Consider the following 15,223-nt stretch of genomic DNA (forward strand, 5'->3'; position numbering starts at 1 on the left):
AAAGAGTTACAGGATGATGAAAAACATAATGAGGACTACCTTGTGTAAGGTTAAAGTTGGAGTGAGGTAAAGCAATGGGTGATTTAATAGTATTTGGCTTGGGGGTAGAAGTAGTAGCAGTAGTAGTAACAATAGTAGTAGAAGTAGTAGCATCATAGGCTTGAGGTATAAGGGAAGTTATTAATGTCAAGAAGAAAATTCGTCTGGACCACCGTCTGATTCCATCATATGGGCCCATCTCTCCCTATCTTCTGATTCTCTTTGGGAGATAGCAGAGGTAAAATTCCAAAGGGGTGTATGAGATGGCGCTGACAAATTGCCTATGGAAAGGACATTTAGGAGTTGATCAGAGGTAGTTATTGGAGGAAGGGAGGTAGGGTATCTATGTGTAGAGTATAAAACAAGTTCTGCTATAGTTATGTAGTCTCTAAGTAATGCCAAGATATGAAGTCCTGTTTCTCCAGGTAGATATTCTATTAATGCTTGCAAGTCATCTAGAACTGAAAGGATAGTTTCTGTAACACCTCCTGAAAATACATATTGGTATATTCCTGTATATTGATTCCGTGGGACATGCTCAAATCTATGATACCAAGATGGATTACAGATATCAGGATAAAAGCATCTGTAACCTGGTCTTTGAGGATGTTGTACAGGATATAAGGGGGTAGATGTATTTAGTGATGGTATTTCATCCTCAGGTGGTGGAGTGGGCAAGGGGGTATATCAGGGGAGTTGGCGGGGGGAGTTGGGGTGGTATTCTGCATTGGTCAAGGGTTCAACTACAACAATTTTTACTTCTCGCAGAAAGTTGTCTGTGTCTTGCTCCCACTGTTCCATTTTAGTCCGGTAGGGGCACAGATGGTATAATTGTATAAAAGAGACATAGGATCCTGAAGCTGTGTGAATATGGTCTGAGCAAGGCCATGATGAGCAGTTGAAGAATTTGTATTATTATGTGTAGGTATAGGTTTTCTCCATCTACACCATGTAAGGGATAGAGTTGTCCAAGCTATCAATATTAATAATAGCATGATCAGAAAAAGCATTGTACAACGAACTATTTTTATGCACATTCTGTTCTAAATACGTGACCAAGATAAGAAGAATCTTGATGACAATAGCTAATGATATTAGTGCATAGAAAAGTATCCACATCTAACTGAGGGGTTGTGTATTTTGAATCTTGACTTGTTGCAAGTGCCCTTTGTTATTAACAGTCCAATATAAGGAAGAGCCACTTTGTGCAAGAATTTCCTGTGGGGATAAAGAATTATCTTTAGGATTTTTTGCCAATATCTTGTAGGGGATCTGTCTGTGGGAAATATCAGGTGGTGTAAATTGATATTCTTTTATATTTAGAATATGGGGGTTGTATAATTGTTCTAGTGGTAAGAGTCTGCCTTGTCTTGGTCTGCAGTTTAACAAAAGACATGATCTATTCAAAAGTTCCTGCAATGAGTTAAATTTTGAATCTGTTAAAATAGTTTGCATTTTGTGTTTAAGAAGGCCATTATGCCTTTCAATAGTGCCAGCTGCAGTAGGGTTATATGATAAATGAAAATTCCAATCAATATCAAATTCAGCTGCTAATTTTTGTACAGGTGTTGCTGTGAAATGTGTATCTTGATCAGATTCGATAGTCTGTGGTGGTCCATAATGCATCATTCAATTTTGGAGTGCTTTTATGGTGGTTTTAGCATCAGAATGTGATGATGCAATTGCTGATAATATGTCTGTATTTACATCAACTATGGTACATGCATATTTCTGTGGGAAAGGTACAGTCAGAGGTCCAATAAAATCTATTTGTAACAATTGATTTGGAATTAGTGGTTTTGACATTCTAGGTGGTTGCATAGCCCTAAACATTTGTGTGCTTTTACAAGTTCTGCATGAATTGATAGCTGACTTAACATCCCTAACTGGAGCTTTTATGTTTCTTTTCAAGAACCAATGGAGCATGGCTGACTGGCCTGGATGTCCTAGTGTCTCATGAATTTTTTGCAGAAATGAGATGGGTAATGGCATGTCTATGGGTGGAGGGTCTATAACATATTTATCGCCCTTCTTTTTAGTTTTTATTGTTGGGAGAGGTGGTAAGGAGTATGTGTCATTATCTTTCTTCTTTAATGGTAGAGTTATAGCTAGTGATTTGGTTTTATCTAAAATAGTGACTTCATCTTGTGGTGATAGCCCTTTAGCTAATTGATCAGCTTTTTTTAAAAAAATATATTTTATTGGTTTCAGAGAGGAATTAAGAGGGAAGGAGAGATAGAAACATCAATGATGAGAATCATTGACTGGTTGCCTCCTGCAAGCCCCCCACTGGAGATCAAGCCTGCAACCCAGGCATGTGCCCTTGACCGGAATTGAACCTGGGACCCTTCAGTCCACAGGCTGACGCTCTATCCACCAAGCCAAACCGGCTAGGGCTGATCAGCTATTTTATTAAACAATGTTGTTGGTGAAGTATCTGTAGCATGAGCATTAACATGAGTAACATATATTTTGATTTTTTTAGATAACTCATAAATCTTATTCCAGTATTGTTTAGACCATATATCTCTACCATTAATTTGCCAATCAGATTCCTTCCATTTTCCTGACCATAAAATAAGACCATTGCAGACAGCCCAAGAGTCTGTGTAAATATACACCTTAGATTTAAGTTTATCAACTGACTCTTTGATAGCTAAGTAGGCTGCAATAAGCTCTGCATGTTGAGCAGATTTGGACTCACCGTTAGCTGTCAGAGCTTGACATGTCGCGGGGTTGAAAGCTGCTACTTGCCAGCTGTGGCGGTCACCAGATAGGGAGGCTGATCCATCTGTAAACCAGGCATTTTTTATGGCAGGGGAATATTTCGAACCCTGCATCCCTATAGGCTTTGGTATAGGGACAAACTTATTTGCACAGGTAGGTGGCTCTACCTCAAGTTTGTTAACCTCCTCGGTGAGGAGGGCCGGTCCTCCAGTGCCGCTAGTACTACGCATGTTGATGTACCACTTCCATGTGAGCACTTTTTCTTCAATTTGACTACCTGCCAATTCTTCCACTGTCATGTTCAACCATGCCTTTAAGGGCAAGGTGCTTCTAACAGTAATGGGTTGTAGTCCAGTAAGGGGGCTCAGTATGCAATAATGCAGCGTACAATGTCCAAATTAGTTTCTCAAAATATGAATATTTAAAATGAGAATATGGAAGTTTCTTGGACCAAAAGCCAACTGGAATTAGTTTATGGTCAGTGGGACCTTTTTTGTATAATCCCCAGTTGCCATGATCAGAAATAAATGTGATGTCTAAGACAATTTTATCTCCTGGATTAATATGTTGTAGTGTGGAAAATAAATGTATATATTGTTTTAATTGTTGAAAGGCCTGTTCTTGTTCTTCCTGCCAAGTGAAATCAACTGCTTTTCTAGTTACCTTATAAATAGGTTTAGCTACATCTGCTAGATAAGGTATATGTTGTTTCCAAAACATAAAAAGTCCCATTAGTTGTTGTGCTTCCTTTTTATTAGTGGGGCTTTTAAGTGAATCTATTTTATTGATGACTTTATTAGGGATAGATCTACCTACAGAGTTCCAATTAATACCTAAGAATATTGCAGAGGTGTCTGGCTGTTGTATTTTATCAGGATTTATTGTCCAACCTTGGCTTTGCAAATGGGCCATCAGAGACTGTAAATATTGTGTAAGCACATTAATATCATTATGGTATAGAATGACATCATCAATATATTGTAAGATTTTGGAAGAATAAGCTTTAGGGTCAATATATGATGCTAGTAAGGTGTGTACAATTACTGGTGAGTTTTTATATCCTTGTGGCAGCCTTTTAAATGGATACTGTTTGCCTTACCAGGAAAATGTGGTATATTGTCTAGAATTTTCATGTAAGGAAACTGCAAAGAACATATCAGAAAGATCAATAGTAGCCATAAATTTGGGTGAATCTACTTGATTCAAATTAATAATTTCTGCAGCATTTGGAAGAACACCTGAGACTTTGTTTAAATTTCTATAGTCCACCGTAATATCGTATGTGCCATTAGGTTTTTTAACTGGCCATATAGGACTATTATAAATATGAGATCTGCCTAATTCAATAATATCCTCTTTTAATAATTTTTCAATTGCAGAAGTTACATCAGCATGTCCCCCTTTAAGAGGGTATTGAGGAGTGAAAGATGGTTGAATGGGTGTAGGTAATATAATTGGTGGTATATTGATTGCAGTGAGATTAGAAAAGAATTTTGTTGCAGATAGGGATTTGGTATAGGAGTTATAAATTAAAGGAATGAGATCCATACCAATAAGGTTTGGAACATTGGGTGCAACATATAATACTGCAGAGAGTTGTCTATCTCTATATAGTATAGTGCAAGAAACTGGTTTGGCAGTAATTGAGTGTCCAGTAATTCCCTCTATAGTTACATTATTGGAGTTATCTGTAATATAATGATGGTTAGAAGATAAAGAAATTTGAGAGCCTGTGTCAAGCAAGAATGTAGTAGGGATTATTTTTCCAGAAGAAATTTTAACATTTAAGGTAATATATGGTCTGTTATCATATTTTTTGTAAAAAATATCTTTTAAAGTGAGGGTAGGGGGTTTAAAATTAGTTTTAATTGCGTCTCCGGCCCCTGCTCCATTGTGTGAAATGTGGTCGGGGGCCCTGGGAGTTACCCTGGCTAATTTGAGAAGGATTGTTTTGGGGTTTTCTGAAGGGATTGTTTTGTGTGTAAGTAAGGTTAGGAGTTCTGTCATATTCTCTTTTGAAACGGTTATTACTGTATTTTCTTTGGACAGGATTTTGGGGTGGGCCTCTTCTGAAAAAAGGATTATTATTCTTCCAATAGGGTTTTTGTTGTTTTAAGTATGTCTTATTTGGTTGCATTTGCCTATTGGTTTGTGGGTACATATTTTGAGTTCCTCTAATGTTATAATTTGATTGCCTTCTTGTAAAAAATGAGTATGAATTTTTGTTGTCTGGTTTTGAAGGTTTTGCCCAAAAGGTATATTTTTTGTCAGAAATTAAGTCCTCATGAAGAATAAGCTTTTGCTTAATCTCCTCTGGAGTAGAGGCTCCAGCTAATAAATTTTGCATTTATATTTTATAGCCCTCCGGGGCATTTCTGATTAGGCATCTAATAATACCATCTACGTCCTTACTATTCCAAGGATTGTCTACATCCTCATAGATGCCATTTAATAGTGTAAGTTTTCTTAATTGGTGTTGTAATTATGCCATTGTTTGGAAAATTGAGAAGATGAAAAATCAATATGCCCTTTTCCAAGCTTTTGAAATCCAATGCCACAAAAATGCAACTGCATTTCTTCCTTGCCTTTCAATATCATTACTTAATTGCTGTTTTAGTTTGGGTAATTCTATTGCATCAATTACTTGTGTTAATTCATCAGCACTAAGTAAGTTAGTGTTTCCTCTCTTTTCAAAAATTTGGATTAGCCAATCAACATCTGATCTGTCTCCTTTAATAAGTAATGATCTTAATTCTGACAATTCCTGTCTAGTAAATGTTGTAAATTCTATTGTTTCTCCTTCAACTTCCTCTGTATCTTTCTTTAAAATCTTTTTTCTAACTACCGTCGGCTGAGCAGAATATTTAGATATCACTTTTCTAGCTAGAGTTTTTCCTAAATCATTGTCTTCCTGCAGGTTATGTATGGTATGTAATAAAATAGGAACTATTTCTTCGGGTGGTGCCCTTTCCACAACTGGTATTAAGGTGGTAGGGTCATTTGTGACATCCTTAGGTAGCCTAGGAGTGTGTTTTAATTTAAATTTAGTTTTCAAAGAATCCACTAGGGTGTGCTATTTACTTTCTGCTGGAATGTTGGCTAGAGGATCAGATTGCTTATTATTTAATTTTCTCCATAAATCTATTAATCTCTGCATTATTAATTTTATTTTTGTTGCCTTGAAGGCAGTCCAGACAAATATTTATTCTTGGGCCAAATCTACCAAAGGGATAGATGAAACAGTGGGAAGGTTCCCTTTGAATTACAGAAATGTTAGTATCACGCAGAAAAGAATGAGCCCTTTTAATAGTCTTAAGAATTTTTGCTAGCCCTTTAAAACTGAAGTATTTAAAAATAGTTTTTAATCTTTGCTCTGCCATATATATAACATTAATATAATATTTATATATTATTCTGTGTGATCAATTTAGGAGAAATTCTCTGCCGAGAGTACTTCAGTCCTGTTTATGCCGCAGGTGTGTTTTCCTACGTAAGCAACCAGTTGGTATAATCCGCCAACTCGGACCCCTCGATCGGAGCTCCCCAGATCGAAACTTGTTTTCGAGTGCCTTCTTCGGAGCTGCCTCCACAGCTCACTCCTCCTATGTAAACAGCCAGTTGGTATAATCCGCCAACTCGGACCCTGAAAAGGCAGGTGACCTGCTAGGACCCTCAGGCATTCGCCAGTCGGGAGTCAGGCCACCCTTGGGATGCCTTACAGGTGAATGGCTTAAGTTTTAAAGTAGGCAAGGAGTTTTCCCAGAGTAACACCGATACAAGTTCTTTCTGGTTTACTTCCAATTTTGGGTGGACGGTTTAAGCTTTAAAGTAGGCAAAAACACTTACTTCAGAGTCTCAGCTGGTGTTCCCACTTTCTCAGTGCCAAATTTTAGTCTCGCTGTGCTTGAGAAAATTTAGTTTAGAATTTTTGGTACTTTACCCCCTTAAAAAAATCAATTTTAATTACAGGAGCCAACTATGCCAATTGTTCCAACTTCTATGGGAATGTATGCACAGGTGACCCAGAGCGCCTCATTTGGATATACCAATACAGACATCAAAGGGTACTTACTATTAATTAATATGGCCGAGCTTAACCAAAAACTAAGAAGAGAGAAGACACAGGGGACAAACAATGCAAGAAATCACACAGGTTTATTTACCAGAGAGCTGATGGGTTTCAGTCCTTGGCAGGCCACCCGGAGACACTCGCTGACAGAGACACACAGAGGTCGTCAGGTGAGGTACGAAGCTGCAAATGCTCGGTCTCTTGACACGAAGAGAGGCCTCAAACAGTCTGGGCTCAGAAGCAGAGCAGGAACGGCAGTTTCCAGGGGGAAGGAGAATGTCCTGTCTGTAGAGGGCAGACAAGCATCTGACTGCTGCTGTGAGAGTCCTTCTTTTATGCCCCATGGGTGGGCTTCTTCAGTGTCTCATATCAGTGTGCTCCGGTGGCCTTCTGGGCTTATCAGGATACACACGCAGGAAGTTACAAGTTGTTTGTCAGGAGTTAACATGCAGGGCGTTACAAGTTGTTTACACGCAGGGAGTTACAAGTTACTTATCAGGGTCACACACACACACAAATTAAGTTCCTCTTCTAAGTAAAGTTTAAAATTCACTCTAATAAAAAAATGAAATTTGATTATGCTATCTTATACTAACTAAACTTATTACTATAACACCCCTCTAACTGCTCCCCCGCTGGCCTGGCCCCCTCCTAACTGCTTGCTCCCCTGCTGGCCCGATTGCCCTGTTAACTGCCCCCCTGCCGGCCTGGTTGCCCCCTAACTAGTCCCCTGTTGGTATGGTCACCCCCTAACTGGTCTCCTGCCAGTCTGGTCACTCCCTAACTGCTCACTTGCAGCCTGGTTGCCCCCTAATTGCCATCCCTGCTGGCCTGATTGCCCCCTAACTGGTTCCTTGCCAGCCTAGTTGCCCCCTAACACTCCCCCCTGCCGGTCTGATTGCCCCTAACTGCATCTGCCTGCTGGCCTGATTGCCCTCTAACTGCCCCCCTGCCATCCTGGCGTCCCCCTAACTGCTTGCTCCCCTGCTGGCCTGGTCAACCCCTAGCTGCCCCCCTGCTGGCGTGATTGCCCCCTAACTGCCCTCCCCTGCCGGCCTCATCACCCCCAACTGCCCTCCCCTGCCAGCCTGATTGCCCCTAAGTTCCTCTGCCGCCCCAGCCACTGAGGCTTTGTCCGGAAGGAAGTTGGACATCCGGAAAATGTCTGGTCGACCTGGTCTAATTAGCATATTACCCTTTATTAGTATAGATTTTGATTGTTGTTGTTTTTTTATAGTGTTTTCCCCTTTTGTTAGTAAATAGCTGTAAAACAAAATATATCAGAACCTAATAAGTTAGAATAACTAACATTTACTCATTATTTCTGTAACAGGAATATTCTTTTTTCTGGCTGAAGGTTTCAGATTATAGTAATCAGATAGCAGTTATGTCAGAATTTATCTGGGGTTGAAGAATCTGCTTTTAAATTAACTCAGACCTTGATTCCTCCTCACATGGGCCTCTCCATAAATTGCCCAACTGTCCTTATGACATAACAACTGTTTTAAGAGAGAAAAGCTTTCAAGTTGGAAGCCAAAGTCTCTAACTTGACATATGACATCTCATTACTCTGCAATATTCTCTTCTCGGTAAGTTCTTTAACCTAATCATTAGACCTATTCCACATTAAAGGGAAGCATTTCACTATGATGTGAATTCCTAGAAATGAGGATTACTGGGGGCCATCTTTGTGGTCTCCATTCTTAGACTGGAGTTAAAAAGGCCAGAATATCCTAAAGATTGGATAGAACTGAAAGGGCGAGATCTCAAACCTGCAGACACTCGGCCCCCACCCTTCCCTGCATTCTCAGTGAAGGGGCGGGGACTGCGCCCTCCATCTTACCCTGGGTCCTCCATTTTTGGGCAGGGCCATGTGCTTGGTGGGGCTTCTTCCCGGAAGGAGCCTCTGCTAGCCACACCCAGGATTTCTCTGGATTAACCAATGATAATCAAGGGAAGTGCATGCCATCACTATGACTACATCCTGTGTAATGAGACACCGACTCACGCTTGGCCAATCAGTGGGGCCCACAGTCCCCTCTCCCGCCCTTACTCCACCCCCCTATAAAACTCCTGGTCCCATCAGGCTTCGCTCTCTCGGCCACTTGGCTTGCCGTTGTGTTGGTGAGTGTGGTGGACAGGGAGCTTGAGCTAGCTTGAAATAAAGGAATCTTTGCTTTTGCATCGGACTGGCTGGCTCCCTGGTGGGCTCTTGGGAATCTTGAAATCTGGGCATAACAGAACCAGAAGGATATATATAGTATGCCTGAATAAACGCTGTGAGTAAACATGAAAGAGGCCAGGTTTCTTAATTCTAAGCATTGTGCTTAGGATTAGAAGTGGGAGTTAAAAGGCTGGGAGAATTTAGGGAAATCAGTCATAGAGCTTAAACAAGGGCATACAAAAGAACACCAGGAATTTGCCTTGAGTAGGACATAAAAAAGTCTATTAGGTACCAACTGATTCATATTATTCATCGTATTTTATTTATTTTTTGTTCTTCATCATCATATTTAGCTGGTAATGAATCTTGCCCTCAAACTCAGACTTCTGAACACCTGGCTGCCATAGAAATTATGAAACTGAAACATATTTTGATTTTACAAAATAAAATTGATTTGGTAAAAGAAAGTCAGGCTAAAGAACAGTATGAACAGATCCTTGCATTTGTACAATGTAAGAAGCTGGAATATTTAATAAATGTATGAATCATTTTAATCCAGATACCTTAATTGTGAATTTAATAAGCTGTAAGTCCTATTTCTCTGTCTACTATTTAACGGTTTTGGAGCTTTTAGCCATCTGATTGGTATGAAATATATTTCTGAACAGAAAAGTATATATTACCTAGAAAAGTTATATTCTATAAATGTTACTAGTTGAAGTTATTTTTTTAAAATATATTTTTATTGATTTTTACAGAGAGGAAGGGAGAGTGATAGAGAGTTAGAAACATTGATGAGAGAGAAACATTGATCAGCTGCCTCCTGCACACTCCCCACTGGGTACATGCCTGCAACCAAGGTACATGCCCTTGACCGGAATCGAACCCAGGACCCTTGAGTCCACAGACCGACGCTCTATCCAATGAGCCAAACCGGTTAGGGCTGAAGTTATTTTTTTTTCAAATGTAAAAACATTGCTTTTTAAAAATACAATATAACAACTTCCTTTTAAAAATAAATTTAAAAAATATATACTTTTATTGATTTCAGAGAGGAAGGGAGAGGGAGAGGGAGAGAGAAACATCAGTGATGAGAGAGAATCATGGATTGGCTGCCTTCTGCACACCCCTTACTGAGGATCGAGTCCGCAACCCAGACATTTACCCTTGACCAGAATCGAACCTGTGACTCTTCAGTCTGCAGGCAGTTGCTCTATCCATTGAGCAAAACCAGCTAAGGCTACTTTATCAGATAATAAACATGCCAAAAACTTCATAGATGTCCTATGTCGTCCTTACATAGTGGGCATGCTAATCTGTGTACTATTTCAATTTTAGTATATGTACTACCAAAGTCAGTGCCATTTAGATGTTTTTAATACCTTTTCAATGAGAGTGAAGTGAATGAAATATCTTTATATTTTGTTGGTTTGCTTTCTAATTTTTCTGATTCTTTCTTACCAATGACTGCATATATCCAGAACTGAAACCAACAATGAATTATTTAATCTATATAGCATCTCTTCCTCTAAAGTGTACTGTTTTTATTTTGGATAAGACCTGGTGCATGCTTTTTTGACATTAGATTTCTTGCCCTTTTTAGTTGTTAGAAATATTGGCTCTCTTAGCCACATTATTAGAGAAAAAAAAAGTACACCTCTAAAATATTTTCCTATTTGGTCTGTTTCATGGGCCAGATTGTTTGATGTTTAATTAATAAAAAGCAAATTTGTGTTTGCCAGCAACTTTTGAGTAGCAAAGGGTCTATAATTTTCTCTTGACATGTATTGGGGTGTAAATTACATGTTATTGGGAATCTTTTCAGCTACCAAACTTTGTTTCGCAGTAACTCAAATATTTATTTCTTTTTAACAGTAGTATTCTTTTATTATAGATATTAATCTAACTTTAGAGTGTTCAGTCTCAGGAGGAAAAAGAAAGTATTGTAATTTTTCTAAACAGAATGATTTTTTTCCAAACAGAATGATTTCTAAATAGAATGATTACTGTTGTTTTAATAATCTTAAGTTATGTTATGTAACAGATGTGCAAAACAATTTGTAAAATTTTGATCTTTCTGAATTTTGTCATATAGGTACAGTGGCAGAAGGAGCTCCCATTATTCCAATTTCCACTCAGTTGAAATACAATATTGAAATAAAAAAATTTTCTTTATTGTTGAAATATTATAGAAGTCTCCCCATTTTCCCCCCATTAACACCCTCCGTCCTGCTCGCACTTTCTCCATATGCCTTTACAGCACTATTTCCATAGGTAATGAATATATGCATGTAAGTTCTTTGGTTAATCTCTTCCCACTGCCCCCATCTATTCCATTTGAGATTCATAAGACTGTTAGATGCTTCCATGTCTCTAGATCTATCCTGTTGGTCAGTTTATTTTGTTCATATAAGTGATATCATGTCTTTCACTGACTGACTTATTTCTCTTAGCATAATACTATCCAGGTCCCTCCAGCTGACTCAGAAGGTAAGAGATTCTTCTATTTTATAGCTATATAAAATTCCATTTTGTAAATGAACCACAGCTTTTTAATCCACTCATCTGCTGATGGGCACTTGGGCTATTTTCAGATCCTGGCTATCCTATCTAATAAAAGAGAAACATGGTAATTAGCGTACGACTGCTACCCTTCCCATTGGCTAATTAGCGCAATATGTAAATTAACTGCCAACAAAGATGGCGGCTAATTTGCATACATAGGCTCCAAGTGGCAGAGCGAAGCCTGGTGACGACGCAGGCATTCTGCCTCAACACACTGGTGGAGGGCCTCTGGGCCTGCTCGGTCAGCGCTGCTGGGGGGATGGAGGCGCCCCAAGCCCCGCCTCCGCGGTGGGGTTGGAGAAGCAGAGGCACAGCACGCAGAGGGGCCAGCAGAGGGGCCGGCACCCAGCCGCCCCAAGCCCCGCCTCGGCAGCGGGGTTGGGGAGCAGAGACACAGCCCGCACAGGGCCCCCACCCAGAAGCCCCAAGCCCCGCCTCAGCACTGGGGTTGGGGGAGCAGAGACACAGCCCGCAGGGGGGCGGGCACCCAGCAACCTCAAGCCCCACCTCGCCCCTCGGGTCAGAGGAGCAGAGACACATCCTGCAGGGGGGGCAGCACCCAGCAGCCCCAAGCCCTGTGGCCGAGGAGGCTCTGGGGCTGCTGGGGCCACTGGGGCCGCTGGGGATGCTGGGGACGCTGGGGATGCTGGGGACACTGGGGCCAGAGGAGCAGAGACACAAGCCTGCAGTGGGGCCCAGCACCCAGCAGCCCCAACCCCCGCCTTGGCACTGGGGTTGGAGGAGCAGAGACACAGCCCTCAGGGTGACCTGCACCCAGCAGCCTCAAGCCCCACCTCAGCGCTGGGGTCAGAGGAGCACAGACACAGCCTGCAGGGGGGCCACTGGGGCTGCAGCAGAGACACAAACCGGCAGGAAACCTGTGGAAAGGGAGATAAACTATCATAACTTTATCTCCCTTTCCCCAAGATGAGAAAACTGACCCTAATTTATTTAGTGATATGGCCCACACCTTCCTACAAGCACAGGGTATGTTATGATCACTCCCAGGAAGGTCTGGTCAGAATACTGTTTCCAGGGAATAACGCTTCTGTGGCAAATCATCTAAGAGAGGAAACAAGCTTTTGTTGGGTTTATTCTGAAGGTCAGAGAACAGGCCACCCCAACATATGCCATGTTGTTATATTGACCATCTTGACCTGCAGATGCTTGAAAAACAGCAAATACAAGGAGAGGTTTTCACTGAAGTCTCCTTCTCTGCCTAAAATCGGAAGCCCCCACCACCAAAAGGTTCCCTCGACGGGAAAAGTGCCATCAGCCAGTGAAGACTGACTCCTGTCACAGGACAGGAGACTAGAAGTTGACATCACACCCAAACTTTGTTACAAACTATCTCCCTCCACCCCCACCCCATTCATCTTTCCTAAAAATCATGTACTCTCCTCTAAGAGACCTACATATCTCATCCCCTTTCACAAGGAAGAAGGTATTTAAATCTGGATTCTAAGCCACCTTGGGGAGTTATTCATTTTTTCCCTGGGACCTCCCACATATACACGAGATACACATGTTAATGAACTTTAGTTTTTCTCTTGGTAATCCGTCTTTCATTACAAGGGCCTCCACTAAGAACTCAGAAGGGTAGAGGAAAACTATTTTTCCTCCTCCATAATTCTATCTCGGGAAATCAAGTCCTGGGCTGAACAGTGAGTTTGGCTCAAGTGCCAAGCAGTCCCGGCTGAGGGGAGGGCAGCTTCTAGGGGGAAATCAATGATACTGGCATCAAAGTAGAACAGAGGGCACATGCATGGTTGCTGGTGGGAGTTTAAAGTGATTCAACATTTTTGGAGGATGATTTGGCAAAATCGATAGAAATGTTCAAGGTACATCCAAGAGTCTTCTAGGAATCTCATCTGCTGAGATAAAGCACGAGTGCTTAAACCCTGGTCAGAACCCAGGATGCTACTGCGGGCTCCCCTTCCATGATGGGAAAACCTGCTAACAACCTGAATTTTTAGGCAAGGTGGCATCTATACTAATAAAAAGGTAATATACTCATTAGACTGAACATCTTCCAGACGAGGTTCCGGACGTCCTTCCGGACAAAGCCATGGTGGCAGGGCTGAGGCAGAGGCGGTTAGAGGTGATCAGGCAGGCAGGGGAGAGCAGTTAGGAGGATCAGGATGGCAGGGGAGAGCAGTTAAGGGTATCAGACCATCAGGGGAGAGCAGTTAGAGGAATCAGGCCAGCAGGGGAGAGCAGTTAAGTGATCAGGCCAGCAGGCAGGTGAGCAGTTAGGTGCCAGCAGCCCTGAGGGGTCCCGAATTGGAGAGGGTGCAGACCAGGCTGAGGAACTCCCCGCTCCTGTGCACGAATTAGGGGCAATCAGGCAGGCACGCAGGTGAGTGGTTAGGAGACAGCGGTCCAGGATTGTGAAAGGGATGTCCAACTGCCGGTTTAGACCCAATCCCAGCAGTCGGACATCCTGGGATCAGGCCTAAACCAGTAGTCGACATCCCTCAAAGGGTCCGAGATTGGAGAGGGTGCAGGCTGGGCTGAGGGACACCCTCCTCCCATGCACAAATTTCGTGCACTGAGCCACTAGTCCTATATAATAAAAAGCTAATATGCAAATCGACCGAACAGTGGAATGAACTCTCAACTCAGGAGCTGCCCCCTGGTGGTCAGTGTGCTTCCACAAGGGGAGTTTGCTCAGCCAGAGCAGGGCTCATGGCTGGTGAACACAGTGGCAGCGTTAGGATGCCTGACTGATGACTGGGAGGGGGCACAGGGTGGGCTGAGGGACCCCTCTCCTGAGTGCATGAATGTTGTGCACTAGGCCTCTAGTTATAAATAATGCTGCAATGAACAAAGGGGCACATATATTTCTCATGATTCTATTTTGGGATTCTTAGGATCTATTGACAAAATGGCTCATAGGGTCAAGCAACAATTCTATTTTTAATTTTTTGAGAAAACTCTATACTATTTTCCAGTGGCTGCTCCAGTTTGCATTTCCACCAGCAGTGCACATGGGTTTCCTTTTCTCTACATCCTTGCTAGCACTTATCGTTTGTTGATTTGTTGATGGTAGCCATTCTGACAGGTGTGAGGTGATACCTTGTTGTTTTAATCTGCATTTCTCTGAAGCATTTTTTCATATGTATGTCCACTTTGAAGAAGTGTCTATTTAGTTCCTTTGTCCTTTTTTTATTGGTTTGTTTTTCTCCCTTATGCTAACTTGTATGAGTTCTTTATATATTTTGGAAATTAACCAATTATCAGATGTATCATTGGCAAATATGTTTTCCCTACAGAGGATCCCTTTTTATTTTGTTGATGGTATCTTTGCTTTGCAGAAGCTTTTTATTTTGATGTAGGCCCATTTGTCTTTTTTTCCTTAGATTTTCTTAACTCTAGGTATGTATCAGTGAATATTTTGCTACATGAGATGTCTGATATTTTGCTCAAGGTTTCCTCTAGGATTTTTATGGTTTCATGACTTAACATTTAAGTATTTTATCTATTTTGAGTTTATTCTTATGTATGGTGTAAGTTGGTGATCTACTTTTATATTTTTACATGTACTGTTCAGTTTTCCAAACATCATATATTATCTTTACTCCATTGTATGCTCTTGCTTCCTTTTTCAATATTAATTGACCATAATGGCGTAGGTCGATTTCTGAGTTCTCTGTTCT

General features: G+C 41.2%; 1 protein-coding gene and 1 non-coding gene across 15 annotated transcripts in view; one reads left to right on the forward strand and one right to left on the reverse strand.

Moving 5' to 3' along the window:
- Nucleotides 1-15,223, forward strand: part of LOC139000639 (eukaryotic translation initiation factor 2 subunit 3-like) — a 109,090-nt gene that overhangs the window by 21,455 nt on the left and 72,412 nt on the right. For 3 of the 14 annotated variants that reach the window (XR_011469654.1, XR_011469651.1, XM_070402782.1), the window contains one exon: nt 11,453-11,489. The exons of 8 other annotated variants lie outside the window; for them this stretch is intronic. Coding sequence is in view for 1 of the 6 variants with exons in the window: in XM_070402782.1 (XP_070258883.1) it covers nt 11,453-11,489 (37 nt within the window). In the remaining 5 variants the exon portion in view is untranslated. Of the gene's footprint in view, nt 1-1,951; nt 2,649-11,094; nt 11,145-11,452; nt 11,490-15,223 lie in introns of those variants that run through there. 3 more of the 14 variants (XR_011469656.1, XR_011469662.1, XR_011469657.1) reach the window with 3 other exon arrangements.
- Nucleotides 10,257-10,361, reverse strand: LOC139000691 (U6 spliceosomal RNA). The gene has a single exon (XR_011469683.1). It is a non-coding gene; the product is annotated as a U6 spliceosomal RNA (small nuclear RNA).

This window comes from Myotis yumanensis, unplaced genomic scaffold (genome assembly GCF_028538775.1).
Source record: "Myotis yumanensis isolate MYYU_CA2020_CCGP unplaced genomic scaffold, mMyoYum1.0.hap1 SCAF_24, whole genome shotgun sequence".
Lineage (NCBI taxonomy): Eukaryota > Metazoa > Chordata > Mammalia > Chiroptera > Vespertilionidae > Myotis > Myotis yumanensis.